The 22,284-nt window shown below is 38.6% G+C and overlaps 1 protein-coding gene across 5 annotated transcripts in view; it reads right to left on the bottom strand.

Moving 5' to 3' along the window:
* The window catches only part of Fggy (FGGY carbohydrate kinase domain containing), a 394,333-nt gene that overhangs the window by 310,944 nt on the left and 61,105 nt on the right, over positions 1 to 22,284 (bottom strand). For all 5 annotated transcript variants that reach the window (XM_026382510.2, XM_026382499.2, XM_026382516.2 and 2 more), the window contains one exon: positions 21,480 to 21,568. In XM_026382510.2, the coding sequence (XP_026238295.2) occupies positions 21,480 to 21,568 (89 nt within the window). The remainder of the gene's footprint in view (positions 1 to 21,479; positions 21,569 to 22,284) is intronic.

Raw genomic sequence — 22,284 nt, 5'->3', positions numbered from 1 at the left:
CACATTATGTAAATATGTTCATCGTCACGTGTTACGTGTCTATCAGCTGAAAACAGCATGCACAAGTGGAAGGGAGCTCAGTGACAGCACACAAGGTAGAACTATCACCGACACCACCTGGTACTCAGACACGTGGACTGGTGCAAGGCACCAGCATCCATCTAGCTTAGCACCTGGATCCTGAAAGAAGGGTGCTGGTCCTTCTCTCCAAACGCCATCAAGACTTCTTGGTCAGTATCCTCCAGATTGTCCCTCTTACTTCATTGGTTCAGCCCAGCTTCCCTTGGAATGATATCTGCACACTCCCCAGCTCAGCCTCAGTTCCCTAACCCCCTGGAGGGACAGTGGCCTTTCTGAAGCATCATTCTGATCAAGCTATTTCATTCTGAACTACTCTATGTTCTGTTGGCACCTTACACACACCTCTGCTATAGCATGCTTCATAATTGACTTATTTATTGGTCTGCTTTCTCTTTCTAGACTCTGAGCAAGCTTCTTGAGCATAAGCACTGTCCTGGACAGAAAAAAGTACTTTCTTTTTATAACCCTGAAATGAAAAAGTAATTTACTTCATAAATTCAAAAACACTTATCAAAGTCTTCCAGAAGCATCAAGTTCACTGGCAACGCATACCTTGTTGGAACTTTTGATTATAGGGCACAATTTAACAATCAATGTCATTATTAAATATAATAACAACAATGTGTCAGATGCTAATTGAAGTGCTTTCTGCTATAATTCAAATTCTCACAGCCACGAGGCACATTCTATCATCATCTGAGATGAGGAAGCTGAGGGAAAGAAGAGTTGAAGTTCTTGCCTAAGATCATGCAGGTATCAAGTGGTGGTCAGGTTTAGACTTGGGCCATCTGGCTCCAGAGCCTAAGTCATAAACACCCTCAACCAGTCTGAGTAAAGCACGTAAGGACTCTGTGTTCTTTTTTCCCCAATGCCCCTTGCTCTTGGCCTATGACTTGGTCAAACTAATGCTCTCACCACTTTGTGACATACCACAGTCTGTCATGCTACACCTTCACCCATGCTGCCTGTTGGCCTAATGTCCTTATCCACCTAGTAGATTCTTGCTCACCCTTTGAGTCCTTTTCCAGTCATCTCCTGTCTTATATGATCTTTCCTAATTCCTGGACAGACCCAACTACTGCCCCTTTTACTACTGTAGCATCTAGAACCTACTGGATTTGTGATCCAGTGCTAATTACCCTGCACCGAAACCACCTGAGGGACTACGCTTTCCTCTCCATGTCCCTTAAGAGCAGAACACACAGCAGGACTTTGGTAAATGTATGAGGCATGAAAAAGAAGAAGGGTTCTCTAAATTTGAATAGTGGACATATATACATCATGGTTAAGTCTTGCTGAAATAATTTTAGAGAAAAATGTTGCCTTCCCTGGTATGTTTCAGTGTTTCATAAGAGGACAATTGTTTATATATAAAGAAAGAGAAAAGAAAAGGTAAATAATCTTATAAGCCCAAAGACCACATCTTATATTCTCTGAGCATCTGGTATACTGGCAGCTCATGCTTTTGCTTTTTGACTATTGAGATATATTAGTTCCTTTCTTCCATAATCCTACAGACTGTAAGATGAGCCCAAACCAGACCATAGAGAGAGCAAAACAGGAGACTCAAACCCAGCTGCACAGGCAGTCTGGACTGGACGGAGCCACCTATATCCCAGCATGGATTTCCAGGCTTCAGAGCCCAGGGCCCCATGCCTTGCCCACTCTGCCAGGGGAGCATCTCCACCTAGACTGGCCTTGTGCTACAGAGCTCCACTGAAAGTAAGGCCTATTTCTTGTCCTAGGAGCCCTTAGTAACCTTACTTCTTTTTGTCAAATAAGCCCTCTCAATTCTGTTCCAAGTGACCAGCCACTCTGAACCATAGATCTGCCACCTTGTCTAAAAGCTCAGTGCCCCTCCATTTGGAAAACCTCTAATTCTTGCCTTCTATTCAGCGAATAAATACCAAGTTTATTCCAAGTTTAAGCAATAAGTATCAATAAGTACTAGGTCTTTTACACAGCTATATCTCAAATTCCTTAAAAATCTTCCAGTAGAAACATATAATTATATTATTTCATTCAATAACTCTTTACCAAATGCCTGCTATGTGACAGATGGGGCAATAAAGCTAGGTGACATGCCCACTGTCATACAGCTGATGTGCAGAAGTAGAATTCAGAAAAAAGCATTTAACTCCCATGATATATTCCAGCTCCTGGTCTTTTGTCCTTAAAGAGGTGAAGATATATTAGGGAAAAGCATGCACTCAGATATCTGATATCTTGCTTTTTACCCAGAGCTTATAAGTAAATGTGGCTGACCTAATCCTGCATATAACTCCAGGCTATATTCCATCCTCTGTCCACTCCACACTACTGACCATTTCCTGAACAGGTGATGGATTTTCACACTTTCCTATATATTCGTACCTTTGTCTGCCTACCAGGTCTTCACCTGTCCCTTGAATTCACCCCTGTAGATCCAGCTCATTCAGTCTTCATTCAGTATGTACTAAAGGTGTGTTAGGTATCATTTCCTCCACAAAATGATAAAGAGACAAGATTGCCAGGCACAGCAGCACATGCCTGTCATCCCAGCTACTCCAGAGGCTGAGGTAGGATCCTTCAAGGCCAGGAGTTCAACATCGTACTGGGAAACATAGTGAGACCCCCATCTCAAAACAAAGCAAACAAAAAACAAAAAAAAGAGGCAAGATTTAGCACCCGTCTTTAGAAAGCTTAGTCTAGAAGATGGTAAAGACAAGTAAACAAATCAAAACTCGGTACAATGTTGTCCTAGGACAGGGTAAGCACAGGCTGTGTAGGAGCTCAAAGGAAAGCCTAGAAGCCCATCATGGGGCCTCCTATCTGAGATGCTTCTCTCCCCGTTCCTTCCCTCATTCTCTAATCCCACCACAATATACTGTTCCCATCCTCTTTCTCCATTGTACTATTCAATCTGCACTCACAGCATTTTTCACATTGAATCATAAATCATGACTTGATTACTTACCTCCATCACTAGAATCAATTCCTTGAGGAAGCTGATTAACTGACAAACACTTATTGAGTGCTTGTAGGACTGTACTATTAAAAGCATGTGTTGTATCATTTAAGTCCTAGCAAGTACATACTAGCCATATGACTGGGCACATGTTGAAAATGTATGTTAGTTGAAAATTAAATGCATATTTATTAATATGAAAGTAAAATACTATTAATAAGGCTTGTAAATATTATTACTATTATGTACCAATTATTAATAATTTAATAGGATAATAGATTGAGGGTTAAACCAAACACAAAGAAAGAAACCTTAGCTTCTTGGATAGAAAAAGAATATGATATCATTTTAGAGATTATGAATCTTATAAAAAGTTAAATAATATTAACAAAGTACTATAAAAATGAGATTATGTTATAATTCTAGTCTTTATGGCATTGTTTATTTCTAATACTCACAAAATAATTCAGAATTATATATAATATTTTATGGTTTAGTTCTACTTGAGTTTTTCAAGCAAAGTTCTATTTAGAGTTTTTGCACATCTTATAAAGATGAATTAAAAACAGAAAGTTCACATTATCATTTTCATATTTCATAAGAAAACCCACAAAATTTTGTACAATAACATTGAGATAAATCATCTCTGACATAAACATAAAAAATAAGTACAAGAAACAGAAGTGTTAGAGAAAAATGAAATTCCTAAAACATATTTTGTTCCTAACTAATTTTTAAAATGATAGACTTTACAGTATTTCATAAGAGAACAATTGTTTTAAACTCTGCTTCTACTCTGGTGAGAAGATATGACTGGAATGCATATTTACAGATGAAACCACAATAAGAAATTAATAGTGTTCTTTGAAGTTTGTAGTAACCATGAAACTTATACTGTACAAGGTTAAAGAATAAATGGGTGATTAGATAAATGAAGGAAGTGTATGTTGATTATTCATATGGAGAATTTGACTACTATAGAATAGCAACAGAGGCCTGCAGCCCAATTTTGCAAAGTGCTTTCATTTATTAAGGCAGGAAATATAGGCTAAAACATCATGGAACACATTACATCTGCACACACAAGTCTAAAGGATCACTGCTGCTTCTGAGTGCCAAAAAAATAAATGTATAATGCTGACTCCACCCTACCATCCAAATATATCTGATTCCTAAATGCTTGGCTTTAGCTGAGCCAGTTTTCTTAACAACTTTCAGAACAAACAGGAAAGCAAAACTTTGCAGGAAAGATATCCCTATGTTCATGTCCATGATTTTGAACACTTGTGATTTCCTGACATAGCATGCAGACATAGTACACACACATTTCTAGGCTAAGTGGAAAGTACACGTATACACACACACACACACACACACACAAAGTGGACACTGAGGTGTGTCCTGCATTAGATCACACATGTTCGCCTCAAGTTCTGAAAAGGTAAGAATTCACTCTTAAGGATTTTTTTCCAGTCTCCAACAATGTATGCATGGCAAGAAGAATGGAAAAAGGAAAATTCTACTGCACAGAAAGCTCTAATTGAAGATGATGTTAGTAACAGTGCATCATGCCAAGAATGGGCTAAGGAACTGAATAGGCACTTCACAGAAGAAGAAATACAACTGATCAACAAATATATGAAAAAATGTTCAAAATCCCTAGCAATTAGAGAAATGCAAATCAAAACTATTCTAAGATTTCATCTCACCCACTCAATATGCCAATTATCAAGAATACAAATAACAAATGTTGGCAAGGATGTGGGGGAAAAGGCACATTCATACATTGCTGGTGGGACTGCAAATTGGTGGAACCACTCTGGAAAGCAGTATGGAGATTCCCTAGAAAACTTGGAATGGAACTACCATTTGACCCAGTTATTCCACTCTTTGGTTTATAACCAAAGGACTTAAAATCAGCATACTACAGTGACACAGCCACATCAATGTTTACAGCAGTTCAATTCACAATAGTCAAGCTATGAAACCAACATAAGTGCTCTACAACAGATAAATATAAAGAAAATGTAGTATATATGCACAATGGAATATTTTCTCAGAAATAAAGAAGAAAATTATGACATTTTCCAGTAAATATGCAGCAAAGATATCCCTGTATTCATACTAACTTCATACTAAGTGAAAAAAGCCAGTCCCAAAAAAACAAATATTCTCTCTGATATGTAGAGGCTAACCTAGAACAAGGGAGGGAAAAATTAGAAGTTCATTGCACTAGACAAAGCAGAATGAAGGGAATAAGGGGGAATAGTAATAGAAAGATAGCAGAATGAATTGGATGTATCTTTCCTTTCCTTATATATGAATATATAACCAAAGTAACTCTACAACATACACAACCACAACATTGGGATCCTAATTGGAACATGTTATACTTATTCTATGTATGTATAATACATCCAAATATACTCTACAGTCATGTGTATCTAGAAAGAATAAAATTACTAAAAAAATAGAATTCATTACCTACAACACTAAAAATAATGTCCAGTAAGTGCCAGGCATTGTATATACAAGAGCTACTGTCACTCCAACTGCAATTAATAAAGCTATAGCTTAGGGGAGCCTTATCAAGGGACCAAGAACAAGAACTAACGAGTCAGTTTTGCCTTTTTTCTAAGTCTACTCCTGTGGACAAGTTTCTTACCTTTTCTAAACCTTACTCTGCCCTTCTATAAAGTGGGTATGATTATACCTACCTAAGAAAGCTAAGGTAAGGAGTGATAAATAGTGCATATAAAGTATCTAACATAATGTCTGAAATATGTTATTATTCAATAGACAGCAGTGGCACTGACTCTACTATTGCCCATGACCATACAAACAATAGGAGACAGAGGCAGGATTTAAATTCATATTGATTGATGTTAAAACCAATGCAGACAACAGAATTTTGGGGGAATTTAGGATGTGCTAGCAGTAACACATGAATGTTTTACATGTATTATCACAGTTAATCACCACCTTAACAGTATGAAATAGATACTATTATTATCTCTAATATATAGATGAGGAAACAAAGATACCAGATGTTCCACAATTAATAGCTATTGGAAGTTTGACAGTCAACCTCTACTCCCAATTTCAGGATTTCCAATAACAAATAATCTCTAAACCATCAGCACATTCATATACCTTTCATGATGATAGATTGGCATTTTGAAACCATACAATATCACAGATATATTTTAGGAAGATGAAAGGATATAGAAAAGGACATTGCTTTGAGTCACTTGAGAAGATGGACCTATATAAATGGAAGATAATATTACTGTTACTAATTTGCAAAGATATGAACAAGTTACACTGGGACAGATCCTGGTTAATCAAATTGGTGTCTCTCTCTCTCTCTCTCTCTCTCTCTCTCTCTCTCTCTCTCTTTCCTTTTTATTCTGGAAAAATTTCAAGCCATTTGAACTTTATAAAACATACCAAAGACTGGTCTCCAAAACTTCATATCAACAAACCCTCACAGCCAAAAGATCTCAAATGCTTGAAAGCAAAAAGTCAACATGTTCCATTTTTCCATAGCAAATGGCCTTTGGAAATTTTTCTTATTTTTATACTTTTACAGTCAAATGATCATGATCAACAAGAATGACATAAAAGTGAGTGCAGCTGGAGAAAAATGCTGTTGTGAGGGTTAGGGCTAAAAACATCATGTGCAACTTGAAATAAAAGGGTACAGGACTGTAAGGTAAGTCGAGGCCCCAAAGACTCCATTCCCCTACAGTCTCATCTCATTAAGACTAGAAGCACCAGTTTTCCTTAAAACAAGTCCTGGAGGAACAAAATCAGAAGGACACTCGTCCTTTTGATGCACTCTTGAAAATACCAAGTCCTTGATCTGGATGGATTTGTACAGGCAGTTGACAGTTCAGATATGAGTGCATGTTATTCCAAAGGTCAAAGAGCTGGCAAAATGGATATGACTGTTTTCAAACAGGAATGAGTTCCCTTTGAAATCTGAGGCTTAGATGAGCTGATTCCAGAGTGCCCTGTGAATGAGCAAAGACATAGGGGGGGAAAACTGTATTGTGTAAGCAAAGACCTTTTGCAAATAACACAGGTCTTGTCCTTATGCAGTGCATGGCCCACCTGTCCTTATGCAGTGCATGGCCCACCATTAAAGTCTGGACAAAAGAGAAGCCACCTTATGAAGTGGGAGGTAGCTATTTTAGCAAAAAGGTACAATGAACACTTCATTGTCCATATCCTGCAAAGGTCTCCCTCAGAGTCCTCCTACGTCCAACACAATCTGTTCAGGATATGCTTTGCCTTCTGTTTATTTGTGCTTACCTATTTTTCCATCATGGCTTGATTCTATACTTCCAAATACCTGAGTTGTTTCTGTGGCCATTATCATTCAGGAAGTTTCATGGTGTTGCTATCTCAACCTGCTCTGACTCTCGGTTTAGTAAATCAAATGAGTATTCCACCCCATAAATCTTCTAGAAACACAACCCTACATCCCTTGTCCCAGTGGCCCCAGTAGCTGTGGAATGAAATACCAATGGAATTAAGGGAAGTTTTTGCAGACTCAAATATCATAGAAATGCAATAATTTGTCTTTATTAATAGAAGGTCAAATACCATGTACCTCTGACAGTTGCATCAATATTTTTACAGTCCTTAGGTTTTGACTTTCAGCAGTGCATGGCCCACCTTTAACCCCTCAAAAATTAAGTCTAAATCCCAACATTGTTAAATTGCTTTGAGATACCTTTTTGAAAACTAGTAGATTTGAGACATAAAGTGTTCAAACTGCTGCCTGATTTTCTTTGCAACTGAACCTCCCAGAATTCTGTTCCTTGGAACACCAGGTCATTCTGCAGCACTTTGGATTCCTCGATGCTCTGCAAACCTATAATCCCTTTCTTAGCATACACACTCTGCCAAAGATGCTAATGGCTAACTCTCCTGTAGCTTCCTTTTGATACAGAACAAACACAATTTGATGCTCATTCTGTGCCTGAACAAATCAATAGGACATCACTGTGAAGTAGGTTGTGTGATTCCCATTTTACAGAGGATGAAATGGTTGCTTAGCAGTTATGACCTAAATTCACATGTGTGGAATGAGTCTGAACTATGACTCCAAGTCCAGTGAGAAGCCCAGTATTTTTTCCCCATTCCCCAGTTCTGTGACTTCCCTTTTTCCATTATTTCTGCATCTATTGGCTCCCTCTTCACCAACCACTAGGGGAGCCTTAGACAGCTGGGATAAATGGAAGAGACTGCAATCATGTCTAGCACTCTTTGAGTTCTCTGACACTGAAAGCCATGGGCAATGGGTGGAGCCAGGAGCAAGCAAAAACCAAAATACAAAAAAAAAAAAAAAAAAAATCAAGATGCAGACATACCCAAAAGTTCCAAAATTTCTCAGAAATATTATTTTTAAAAATTAGTAAAAATATCACTGAAGCTACAGCTCAGTTTCCACATTTATGTGGAAATAAATCTGGAGTATACAAAGGTGAAATCCCAAAAGTATGATTCTTTTAAAGAAAAGACTCAAAATTTCAGAGGGGGGAAAAAAAAAACCTGAGTCTTAGACAGCTGGTCTCAAATTTTAGCATGCATCAGTATCTCCTGGAGGATCTGTTAAAACACAAATTATTCTGTCCTTTCTCCCAAGAGTTTCCATTTCAGTTGGTTTGAGGTGAGGCCAGAGAATCTGCATTTCCAATGTTTTTAACTGATGCTTATGGGGCTGTCCTGGACTATGCCTGGAGAATGTCTGATTTAGTGTGATTATTTACCTAGCAAATTCTTTACTTCAGCAAAACAGTTCTCAGTTGGGCCTGTTGCCACATGCCTGTAATCCCAAAAACTTGGGAAACTGATGCAGGAGGAACACAAGTTCAAGACCAACCTCAGCAATTTAGCAAGGCCCTAAGGACTTAGTGAGACACTGTTTCAAAATAAAACAACAACAACAAAAAAGGTCTGGGGATGTGGATCAGTGGTTAAATGACCCTGGGTTCAATGCCCCATATCTTTCCCCAGAAAAAAAAAAAAGAAAAGAAAAATAGTTTTCTGGCTATATCTTTAATAATCAGTTAACAAACAGGTACTAACCTAATTGGTATTAACTGAGTTGGTATATCATTGTTGTAAATAGCCTGAATTCTGAGATTCAAATCCCATCTCTGCACTTATTAACCGTGACAATGGGCAAGTTCTCTGGCCTCTTTGAGCCTCAGTTTTCTGATCTGTGGAATATAAATAATAATCATAATACATGTAACATAAGGATATTGGGAGGACTAAAGGGTTAATATATCTAAAATTGTCAAAATCTTGCTAGCACACATTAAGTACTATGCAAGCTTAATCTACTAACACAGTACAGCCATCCATCACATAATGATTGACATATTCTGAGAAATGCATCATTAGGCAACTTCATCATTGTGCAGACATTATAATGTCTACCTATGCAAACCTGGATGGATGGCTTATTATACCCCAAGTTATATGCTACAGCCCACTGCCCCTAGACTATAAGGCTTTGCATGGCTGGATGAATAAAGTTCAGTTGACAGGGCACTAGGCCCATCGTTGACACTCACTTTTGGAACAAAGAGTACTGGTCCTTCCAAGGCACAACAAAGGCGAACTTTCCCCCAGTGGATCCCTTTCCTTTCTGGGTACAGTGTGCAGACCCTTGGTCCTCCACTGAACTACATTTAAAATGACTTTTGTGTAGAAGAGACACAGTGGCCATTTTCATACATGTGTGTGCAAGCAGCAATGAAGTGATTGTAATGTGAACAATGTGTACTTCTGATAGAAGAGACGACATTGTATCATGGGCCTGGGGTGGGGAGCGGGGGCGAAATAAAGAAACCAAACCTTACACTTTATTATATGAAATTCTGATAAAAAGCACTTCGAAGCCTCTTTCCCATCATCAAAAAACCACAGTGGCCAAGATCAGAGCTTAACAGCCAACCAAAAAAAAAAAAAAAAAAAAAAAACACATTCAATCCCTGAGATCATTTTCCTGAAATAGAAAACTACATATGTTTCTCAAATTTCACATCAAGCCACTGCAGGGGCCAGACTGCAGGGCTGAATCAGGCCAAAGGAAGAGAAAAGGCAGAGGGGAGGGGGAGGGCTTAAGAGGGGGAGTAAACAGAAGAAAATGAGCCCATTCTTCCACATCACCACGTTTCTCTGGCACAATCTAAACTTACAAACACCCCCAGTTTCATAGAACTTGTAGCTAGGGTTGCTTATCGGGCAGCCTTTACTTTGTCAAATTAAGACGCATTGCCTTGGATTAGCAAGGCTCCTTAAATTCAAAATGACTTCATGGTTGGCTCAGAGTTCAGTGTCTCTAGGGCCAGCAGCCAGGAACACATCCAGTGCAGAGCCTCCCTCCCCTCTCTATACTGACCTACCTGACTTTTCCAGGGAGACAGCAGAGCGAAATCCCAAGAAGAAAAGCTGTCGGGGTTAATTAAAAGTCCAAACACCTCTTTAGAAACTATCTCCTACTCAATATTTATACAGAGTATAAGACTCCTCACAAGCCAGCGTGGGGAGGGGAGGAGGAGGTGAAGGGCGGAAATAGGTTTGAATGGCATTTGGAACCCATTAATTTTTAAAAGACAGGCTGCCCCCCCCCCATATGGACCCAGAAAGGTTTGAAATGTAAGGAAACCGGAAAGATGAATGAGCTGAGGATTGTTTAGAAAGCCTAGGGAGCGTGTTCGGCTTTTGAAAGGAATAATATCTGAGCAATAATAAGAGCTGACACTTTTTATTGGTGAATGCAGTTTTTGGCACATTTTCATGACACAGGTTGACAATTTTTTTCATTTAACAAAAGAAAAAACAATCTTCTAAATGACTTGGGAACAAAGGGCTCCTTGACTGTAATTTCTTAATAACATTTAAGAATTCTCTTCAAAAGCCCCCGACAATAATTTAGAGAGAAGAAATAAAAATGCAGAAAATAAGAAAAGGATTTTTTTTTAAAAAAAAGAAACTAAATATAAGAAGAAAAAAAGAAAAAAGAAGGGATGTGTAGAGCATCTTAACATTAACTTACATCTTAAAGGTTTGAGTTCTAAGGTTTGACCTTAATAAATTTTTTTTTTTCTGAAGAAAAGTTTCAAGAGGGAATCCATAAAGATATTTTGGTCGACACCATTAGATCTCACAGACTCAGAACTTTGGACCTGGAAGGGCTACGTGGATCTCCAAATCCAACTACTGCACTTTGCAGATCAGGAAACTGAGGGTCACACCCCAAGATTACCAGGGACAAGTCTTCAGAGCTCCCAGCCACACCACTTCTAATCTTGTGTCATGGGTCCCAGGCACCACCAAGCTGTCAGAGTCCTGAAGAGCATCATGGGTCCAACAACTGAAAACTGATACCTTTAATCAAGTTGACTGAATCTTGCTACCCAGAACCACACATGAACAGCATGTTCTGAAGGTCCGATTAGCAAGGCCATGAGAGAGTCCACTGATGGAGTCACTCTGGGTAGAAAACAAATTCAAGAGCCCATAAACACTGGGAACACCCCCTACATCCTGAAGGGGGGCCTTCTGGAGCAAGAAAAGGGCCCCTAAGCAAGGCAAGATAAGGGATAGCCCCGATATTCCAGCTCTTACTCCACCCACTGGCACACTTCAAAATACAACACTTCTGGGTTTCAGTTCTTTTACTTGGAAAATGAGATCTGTGTACCACTTTCATAGTTTCAAAATATTTTAAAAAGAAAATACACCATCATATCCATTTGTAAATGAGGAATCAATTTCCAAGATCAGTCCACTTTACCATATTGAAAGAGCAAATGGGATTAAATTCCAAAAGTGATTTGAGGTCTCAAAGAAAATTGTTAAGTAAAGGAAAAGCTATATTGCTGCTCAGTTGGAAAATTACAGTCATGCTGGCTATCATCTTTCAGGAGTACAAAATTCATGTCTAGATGTATGCAGCAGAGGGCTGGGAAAGAACTTTATGGAAATTGAATACCCTCAGACTGGCGGTTCTCAACGAAGGGTATGGCCATCATAATTACTGAGGTCACACATTTTTACCCATACCCCAAAGGACACAGGTGTGGTTTCTTAACCTTTTGCATTCAGATTTGCTTTACTGATGAAAAGTTAAAGACAGCAGACTTGACCTTCCTTAGATTTTGCTTCAGTGTGCAGACAGAGGCAGGCAGTGCTCCAGTAGGCAGCACTAGTGCGGGGAAGAGGGGATCCTGAGAACCTGAGTCTTAACAGGAGAAAAAGCCATGACATTAACATTCTTTGGACATTTGGTCTCTGAACTGACTGGCCTGAGGCCTTCCTGGTACCTACTCATGTCTTCACATCCATGATAGGTCCAAGAACTGCTGACTCTCACTCTATGCCTCATAGACCCCTAATGCCATGACAAGAAGCCAAGAAGAAGAATGGAGAGAAGAAAACAAGGCCTGTCCTTTCCATCCACTTGTAAGGTTTTTTTTTAACTGAATTTGAATTCACCCTAATACTCAAATAATAAAAACCAAAGGGAAAAGCTGAGCATGGTGGCATAAGCCTGTAATCCAGCAACTCAGGAAGTTGAGGCAGGAGGATCACAAGTTCAAGAGCAGCCTTAGCAACTCAGTTGAGGTTCTAAGCAACTTAGAAAGACACTGTCTCAAAATAAAAAGAATTGGGGATGTAATTCAATAGTTAAGTGTCCCTGGGTTCAATTCCTGAAATGGAAAAAGGAAAAAAGAAAAAAAAAAGACAAAGGGAAAACACAGATGGAGATGATACTTCTTACATGCTACTATGTGGCAGATACTAGCCAGAGGTCCCATCCATGTGGTTCTTGATTGTCTCGCTCCATATTGTTTTTGTCTTCCACTTCCTAAGAAGAAATGGACTGAGAGGAAGTAAAGGGGTTTCCTAAGCTCACTCATATGAAAAATGTAAGACAAAACTGTGAGCTGAGGATTTTTTGGCACTCCAGCCTTCATGTGGATTTGAAGAGTTCAATAAATGTATATGTCTCTAGTGCTGGATTAGCAAGGGGATATCCAGCAGGTGCTCTCTGAATCTATAGATCAGAATAAGTAAGCAATGGATGAATGAATGACAAAAATCACAAGCTGCTCATCTCTCCCCACCTACCACTCTCACTCTCCTCTTCCTCACTATCACAGAAAGAATATAAATTGGTAATTTCCCGAGAAATTATGATTCTGTGATTTTGTTTTTTATCTAATACCAATTCTCTCTTTTTCTCTTTAGTGGTAAGAGAACTCCAATTTTATGTGGGTAGTAAGGCAACCAACTAAAAGCCTACATTGACCAGACTACCATCCAGCTGGGTTTGACCATAAACCTCAGTGTTGATCGATGACATAAAACTACAAGTATTATCTGGATCTCCTAGAAAGGTGGCTTACTCAAGGCTGGCTCAAATGCACAGCATGTCCTGTTGAAGTGCCCCCACCCTTGCCACCTTCCTGCCTCCTGCTGGATGGATTGTGGACTTTGTGATGCAGACACCAGAAGCATCCCTGACCATGCGGTGATCTTAAGAATGAAGTCAGGGCTGAAGACCTAGATGTAAAAATGTCAAAAGACCTAGTCCCTTGATGACCTCATAGGCTTACCTTAATGGCTGATGACTCCATGTATCTAGATTTATTTACAGAAAATAATTGACCCTTATGTGTTTATGGGTTGTTTTAAATTCTACATTATTTCTATTATTCATCAGTGAAGAGATAAAGATCATATGTTTCCGTAAAGAGTGAAAACATTCTTCTTTGCCCAAATTTAGAGGAAAGAAAATCTCATATTTACAGGTCATTTTTCAGCACTGTCAAATATTCTAAAGAATAAACTGATTAGAGAGGACTGGGTCATTCTTCCTAGAACGTATGAAGGCTGTTTTATGCAACACTGTTTTGAGAAACCATCCTCCAGTGTAAACATAAAACAATGCAAACCAAAAGGCTTTAGTGTCAAGCATATCAAAAATGTCTGCACTTTTTTCCTTAGAAAAAAGAAATTTTATGAGAAAACCTGGGGAATCCTTATCAAAATGCTTCAACCAAATCCAGCTCCCAATATGTCCCCTCCAGGATAATCTAAATTCCATCAATTTATCTTCCATTCAGAGACTTTTAACATTATAAAAGCTGTCTCCTAAACCTTACAGAGACCCACAACAATGATGACAATTTGAAAAAAAAAAAATGGGGAAAACAGAATTGGCAAAGATGTGGGGAAATTGGAGCTCTCACATACCGTGGATAGGAATGGAGAATGATGTAGCCACTGTGGACAAGTCTGGCGGTTTTTGAGAAAACTAAACATAGAATTACCACATGAACCAGCAATTCCACTCCTAGATGATACCCAAAAGAACCAAAAGCAGAGACTTGAGCAGATACTCACACACTAATTGCTATAGTTTGGATCTGTTTTTCCCCCAAAAGTTCACATGCTGGAAACTTGGTTCCCAATGTAACAGTATTGAGAAGAGTTGGGGACATGAGGGAGGGAGCAGGTCATAGGGGCACCACCTAAGATTGGATTAATATCTATCTCAAGAGACTGGGGTAGTTCTCTTGAGGCTGGGTTAAGTTTCAGTGGAATGAATTAGTTACCAAGAGAGTGGGTTCTTAAAGAGAGTTAATCCCCACTCCCTCTTGCACTTGTGTTCTGCATAAGAAAATATTTCATTATGAACCCTCACCAGAAGCCAAACACATGATCTTTAACCTTCAGAACTGAGAGGTAAGTAAATATCTTTTCTTTACAAATTACCCCATCTCAGGTTTTTGTTATAGCAACAGAAACCAACTAATAAACCAATGTTCACTGTAGCATTATTCTCAATAGCCAAAAAGTGGAAACCATGCAAACATTTATCAACAGAATAAGCCAATAAGTATAATGGAACATTATTATTCAGCCATAAAAAAGAAAGGGAATTCTGACAAATGCTACAATGTGGGTAAACCTTGAAAACATGGTGCTAAGTGAAATAAGCCAGATACAAAATTACTAGTAGTATATAATTCTACTTAAATAAGTTACCTAGAAAAGAAAAACATTATAACAGAAATAGATTAGAGGTTTTCAGGAAATGGGGAGTTATTGCTTAAAAATATGGTGTTGGAAAATATAGTGTTAGAATAAGACAGTGGTGATAGTTACAACACACTGTGAATGTAAGCAATATTACTGAACTATATACTTAAAATGGTTAAATTGGCAAATTTTACACTACACAAATTTTAATTACTAAAAATAAATAATATGTCAAAAACACTGAATTGTATTCTTTAAATGGGTGAACTTTGAGTTGTATAGAATGTGAATTATTTCACAATAAAGCTGTTTTTTAATCAAATCTCATCTCTATATGCAAATGAAAATGTGTCCAGGAGGAAGGCACTGAGGAAGGGGTGTGAAGGGTAGCAGCCTCCAGAGGCAGATGTTAGCATGAGGCTTCTTGCTTGCCAAGCTGATGTCTTTACCCTCAGTAAGGACAAGACCCCTGCCCAAGCTGCTCTCTCTACTCAGTATCACCAGAGCACACACAGCTGACTTAGCACCCCATCCTCTTTCTTTTCTCCAAAAGAGTAAGGGAAATCCATCTGATCACTGAGGGACAGGAATATATTAAGCTGCAATTTAAGAGTCACAGTGTTAGAGGCAGATGATGATTCATATATACCTACAGCAACTGCCACTCACACCTTTGCTTTCTATGCCCAGGTGCATCCAGCTTGGCTTCCAGTTGCCGGAGAGTAAACACACATAAACAAGTCTGCACTCAGAATGCTGAGTAAGTTATGGATGTGAGATCTGGTTGACATATCTGTTCTTCTACCTGCCCTATACCTATGTACACATACACCTGAACATTTAGATGATCTTTAGCTCAATTTATGAGCTGTACAGTTCACCCAGTACATCAGAATTCTGTATGTCAATGGTAAAAAGAGTATGAGATAGATTCCCATTCTTCATTTACAGATCAATATGCCATCCATATGCATATCCTGACAGATGAGCAAGTAATTGTGAGAAAAATTACAATACAAAGATATACCTTAAAAACTCCAAACCGAGAAGCACACAAATAAATGCTATTTTAAAAGGGATTATTCCAGAATTTAAAAAGGGATTATTTTCATAGTGGTTTCTAAAAACCATTATTTCATTTCTTTAACGTGGAAGACAGAATATTTACTGGAACCTACATAGAATTGTATCCTGTAGTGCAGGAGAAAGGAAAAGGAAAACAATATAAGTACATTAATATAATATAAAAATTAAAAGGAAAATAAAATATATTTAAGAAAAAAAAAGCCCCAGTTTCCCTTATGCCATAGAAACGTCTCAGAAATTCTGACATGTAAACTTTAAACCAAACTTACAGAATGTCTCTTGGGCCTAAGAAGCCTGGTCATCAATTTCCTTCATTCCAAAGCCATAAAAGTAAGTGAACTGAAAAAATAACAAGTCTCCCATACAAAAATAATTCAAAATAATATATGTAGCTCTTCCACCTTCAAAGAGATGAAGCACACATAACTCCCCACTCCCTTTAGGTTTGGAGAGTTAGACACAGTGACTTCTTTCCAAAGAGTACAGTATACAAGGAGTGGGCGTCAGGGGTTGGAATGAACACTTTAAGCTGTAGAAATGTGACAAAGAGGATCTCAGCCAGAGAATCAGGTTAATGTGATTCCAAGAGTGATATGAAAGAACCATGTGAACTTGCTCCCCAAAACACACTATCCAGGTCTCACTGTGAGAAAAATATCAGACAACTTCCAGCAGAGGAATGGCCCACCATATACCTGACCAATACTATTCAAAACTGTTGAAGTCTTCAAAAACAAGGAAAGCCTAGGCAACCACTGAGGCCAAGAGGTGCCTGAGGAGACAAGGCTAAATGTAATGTGCTACCCTGGGTGGGACCTAGAACAGATGAAGCCCATTAGGCAAGGAAATGCAAATACAAGTATGGAGTTTAGTTAATGATAACACACCAATATTTGTTCATCACTTGTGACCAACGCACCACACATGTAACAAATGATGTTAATAACAAAGGGAACTCCGTGTAAGGCATGGGCAAGCTTTCAGGACCATCATTCCTGAGAATTGACAACTAGAAAATTTCCTGAAAATGTAAACTATTTTAAAATCAATAGTTTGTCTGAAATTATAATTGGAACATACTTATTTTTATTATTAGAACATACTTTTAAATAAGTTACATTATATTTTTGCCCCCTGAAAATGAAGAAAAACTTTTTCTCAAACCCCTGTGTTCAAAACAAACTTAGGCTCCCAAAGAACAGTTGGGTTTTGATGGACTCAGTTCTTCACCTAGTCATGTCCCACTTTGTTCTGGTCAAAAGAACCCAGAAAACAACCTATTAGTAAGTTTAAAGAACCTCATAGATTCTGTGAAATTCCTAGAATAAACTCAGTCATTCTATGAATATTTTCACTGACTTCTGATTCTTTTACATTTTAATCACTGTTTTGTTTTTTTTCTTGTTTCTCTCTCTCTCTCTCTCTCTCTCTCTCTCTCTCTCTGTGTGTGTGTGTGTGTGTGTGTGTGTGTGTGTGTAAGAGAAAGAGCAGAGTACACGCACATACACACACGTGCGCTGCAGACTGAACTCAGGGCCTCCTGTATTCTAAGCATACCTCTATCACTGAACCAAACCTGGCCCTGTTTTTAGCTTATTTATTACCAGTCACTGCAAATCTCTTTAGAGGGAGTATTTATATGTATGAACATAGTTTAGTCTGGTTATACAAAATTTTATCTTTCGAATCTCTGACTAACCATCTCTCATGTTCTGGACAGTCACCCACTCAATGGCTAGAACATGGCAAATTACTACAGTGTTCAGCTTAAGTTCGTGAATTGCAAGATGGAAATAACACCACCTGCTTTCACGGATGGCTGCTGAAGACTAACAGAGCTAACATTCGCCAGTACGCCTAGCACAGATAAAAGAAGGGCACTGGATAAATGACAGTGACCATTATTACTATTAACAAAAATAGCAGTAATTATTTTCATTAATATGATGAAAAGAATGGAACAGAATTACAAATCAGTCCTCAGCCTGGTGCTGATTTCCTCAATGACCCAAATAAACACAAGTAAATGCTGTATTTCAGGGGATGAGAACAACTAGAGAGGAGAGGAAAAATGTTTTCAAGGAAAAGAGAGAAGGAGGAGAGGAGGAAGAGAAAAATTTCTTACATATGGTCACTACCAAAAACAAGTTTGAAAGCTTTAAGACAAGGTGAAATCCAATCACTCCTGAGTCCAGACTCTACTAGAATAATAAAAAGAAAAAGAAAAACACCTTCTAGCCTTTTTGGCACTCATTTCACCAAATCCACCCAAAACAATCACATGTAAGAGCCAAATAAACACCAAATCTGAACCTTTACTTCTCCTTGCCCAGAGGATGCCAAGTTCCTGCTCTACTGCCCAAAGTTATTTTGGCATTGAGACTTTCTATTTCCGACCCTGGTCATCCTTATTTTAGGGGAGAGAACAGACAGTGGGGAATTTTTTTTTAATTTAAAAATTAAACCTTTATTGTTTAAATACTTTGTGTTACATATTTCATCTCCATTATATCTACCTCTTAGTAATCCTGAGAGTGCTTGCAGAAAAGGAAACGATGCTGAGGGAGGAAGACTATTTGCTCTAGGTTCTTGCAGATACTATATGGAGAGACTGAATCCAGGTCAGTCGGACCGCAAGGATTTTTCTTTCCTTTATGCCAGCAACTTAATGTAAATACTCCCTGCCAAATGTGATAGAGAAAGGGAAGTAAAAAAGGAGATAATTCCTTAAACACTTTTCTCAGTACCATGTTTGAAGTTTTTCTATTATTTCAATCCATACAATAACCTCATGAACTCACTATTATTATCTACATTTGCAATCAAGCTCAGAGAAGTTCCTCCTTTCACCTTGATCATGCAGGATGAAATGAAGAAGGCAAAATGAATTGAGACACTGGAGTAAACAAAGAAAAGACAGAAGACAAACTTAAGATGTAAGAGGGCCAGAAAAGAAGGCAGCCACCTATGCAGAAGGAATTGAGTGCTGGGTGCCCAAAGTCTGCAGGCTCTCCTCTGCAGAGAAGGAAACTGAAAGGGAGGTCTGAACTTGCCCACAAGTATGGGGCAGGGTGGGGGGAGTGGGGATTGTTAATTTGTACTAATGAAAATAGAATGAGTCATGAGCAATGTAGCCAATAAAAAAAAATGGCAGGGATGACTGAATGGCCAATAAATCAATTATGAGCATTAAACTGTTTTGCTTCCTTAAGATCTGAGAGTGTCACAGACAGAGATGGAAGATTGCAAGTATGTTCTGATGTCAACAAGAAGCCCTTCAATTTTAAATTCACTATATTAGGCCTTTAAAATACTCCCAGTCTCTCACAAGTATAGACCATCTCAGAATCATAAGACTTTCAAGTATATTCTATTTATTGTTGTCCAAATATACCTGACCAAATAGCCACCCCGGCACTTGTTAAACATACAAGTTCCCAGGTGTATCCCATAGAGATTTCAGGAAGCAGAAAACTGCAACTCCTGGGAATTGGTGTTGAAAAAATTATTCAAGTGATTCTTAGAATCAAGCTAGTTTGGAAAATTGCTTGAACAGGATTGTCCCAACCAGCCTTTAGGTAGGTACCATGATCTCCATTTTGCAGATAAGTAGTGTGAGACTCAACAAAGACACATGCCCAAGAGCACACAGTTATTAAGGATACAAGTCACCATATGACCTCCATACTTACTATTTGATTTAAATCTATGTGAGCTGGGACTAGCTTCAAAAAGCCCCCTCCTTGAGGTCTGAATATGGCATCAGGCACGAGGAAACAGTTGTTTACAGTATCCAGAGCCATAAGAAAGAACCAAGGGGAAATAAAAGTGCTGGATTAAACAAGACCCAAAGAAAAGGAAAACCAGGTCTTTCTCCATCTTTGGTTTTATTTTTGAGTCCTATAAGCCTTGAAGCCAATGGCCTACCAACACACAACTACTAGCATATTTTAACTATCAGGTCTATTTTGGTAAAATCAGAACAATTCCTTCACTGATGCACAAAAGTAGAAAAAAAGCCTCCAGAAATTCTTTTAATAACTTAGACAATGTCACACAAGAGGAATGCCCAAGATGAGGTCTTCACCCATGCCTCCTCCCCAGTGGTGAAAACTATAATGGTGACTAATTACACCCTCCAGGGCAAAGTTCAGACCACTAGAGGGGTGAGTACCTGAGGTTGGCTGAGGCTGTCTTCATGTGCATATGGATGCTCTCCTCTCTGAGACCTTTGGCAGATGATTGCTCTGCTGAAGGGAGGTGCTGGTGGACGCCACATGAAGAATGATGTGCTCATCAAAGGCCTTCACCAGTATCTCCTTCTGGAAGTAGGGCTGCTGATCTATCACACTCTTATCAACTCACCACAAGAAAAGGCCAAACCCTGCACCATGGGATAGACAGGAGGAGCACAGGGGGAATGGTACTGCTGTTCCCGGCTTCTCCTGAGTTTATATAATAAAAAATGGGGAGGACATGCCTGCTCTGAAGGCACAGAATTTAAGATACAACACCTGCTCTCTACTTTATACAGGTTTATCTCTTCCTCTGGGAATGGATCCTCTGCCTCACAGATTTGTTCAATCCAGATTCAAAATCCTTCTCAATTTGAGAAAACCTCTCACCCTTATGCAGTCCCCTAACTGCGGTTAAGATGGTAACAAACTGGCCATATATGAACAGATTTCCTGTCCATCTTCTGCACATATCCAGGCACATTCCCACTGTTAATTATATCAGCCACAATTTCATATGCAATAAGTATTCTGTAAAAGTCTCCTACATGTAGCACATACTTTATTTTTAACATTCATAACTTACTGAAAAATAGTGGCTGATTCCAACATACATACCTCTACAGTGGTATACCATTTATACAGAGTCCAGCACATTTATACAAAACCAAAATAAATTCATATCACATTCATCCACTTAAAATCAACTTCCTTGAAAAACATCTCCTGCCCTAATTTTTAGTTGCCTAGGAAAAGGTGCTTTTGGGCAAAAAGGCACCATTACTCCAGATTTTTCATGTTTCCTCCAAATGTGTCCATTTTAAGGAATGGTCTTCACCTTGGATACTCACATTTCTGGCCTCGAAGGAATTGGAATAGTATCTGGGCATGTGTAGTGGAGATGGAAGATAGACTCAAGATGTTTCAAGTATTCAAAATCGCATGCAGATGTACAAACAGAATGTCCAGTCAAAGAGAGTTAAGAAAGCAATACATATACACAGACACCCAAGAATGGAAGAGTGCAAATAAAATCCAACTTGTAATTAACATACCGTGCTGTGACACCTGTTGCCTTCCATGATAAGAAGTCTGGAAGATCAAAGAAATGTCCCGCCTTATCCCAGCAAGTCTCTCTCAAGTTCTGCCAAATTAAATATATATTAGAATCAATTATGGGTTCTTTTTTTCCCTAGCCCTCTCCTCTTTCGGTAATGTTTCAGAATTTTCAAAACAAAAATACAGCCAACAATGTCTGTTAAAACATCTGTTCGAGGGCTTGGGGTGCACAGTGTGACATAAAAACAGTACTTTATAGGAAAGAAAAATGGCAATTATTGATCCTTCCAAAAATGACCATAATTTCCCTTTATCCCACTTTGACAACCTGGAGAGAGAAAAAACACTCTATGAGAATATGCAATTCATCTTCCCAGTGAAGGGTGAGAGAGTATGCTTCAAACATGTAATATTTTAACATGAGCAGCTGAAATCTGGGGAGAAAACTGCACCAAGACATTACATTACAGTGAATCTGAACATGCCGGGCCATGTAAAATTCTCCAGGAGTCAAGTGGTTCCAAAGGCAATGAAAAAGATGGTCTCTTCCCTCATAGAACTTGCAATCCAAGCCAAAGAGAACAGCCACATAATCAAGCCATTGTTGAATAATTTTTAAAGGTTTGTTTTTTCCACATTGCTACATAGTCAGATTTTTCCTTACCACTCGGTTTTTTCTTTCCTCTGACAACTCCACCTGGAAAATTCATCAATTACTTGTCACTTTGCTCCTTCCCAGGATCCATTTTCTCCTGTTCCTTTGCTTAACCCACCCCTCAGGCTTCCTAAGTGAGGTTAGGT

Source organism: Urocitellus parryii, chromosome 11 (genome assembly GCF_045843805.1).
Source record: "Urocitellus parryii isolate mUroPar1 chromosome 11, mUroPar1.hap1, whole genome shotgun sequence".
Taxonomy (NCBI): Eukaryota; Metazoa; Chordata; class Mammalia; order Rodentia; family Sciuridae; genus Urocitellus; species Urocitellus parryii.
Note: the sequence above shows the minus strand (reverse complement) of the source record. Positions and strands in the feature narration are given on the sequence as shown.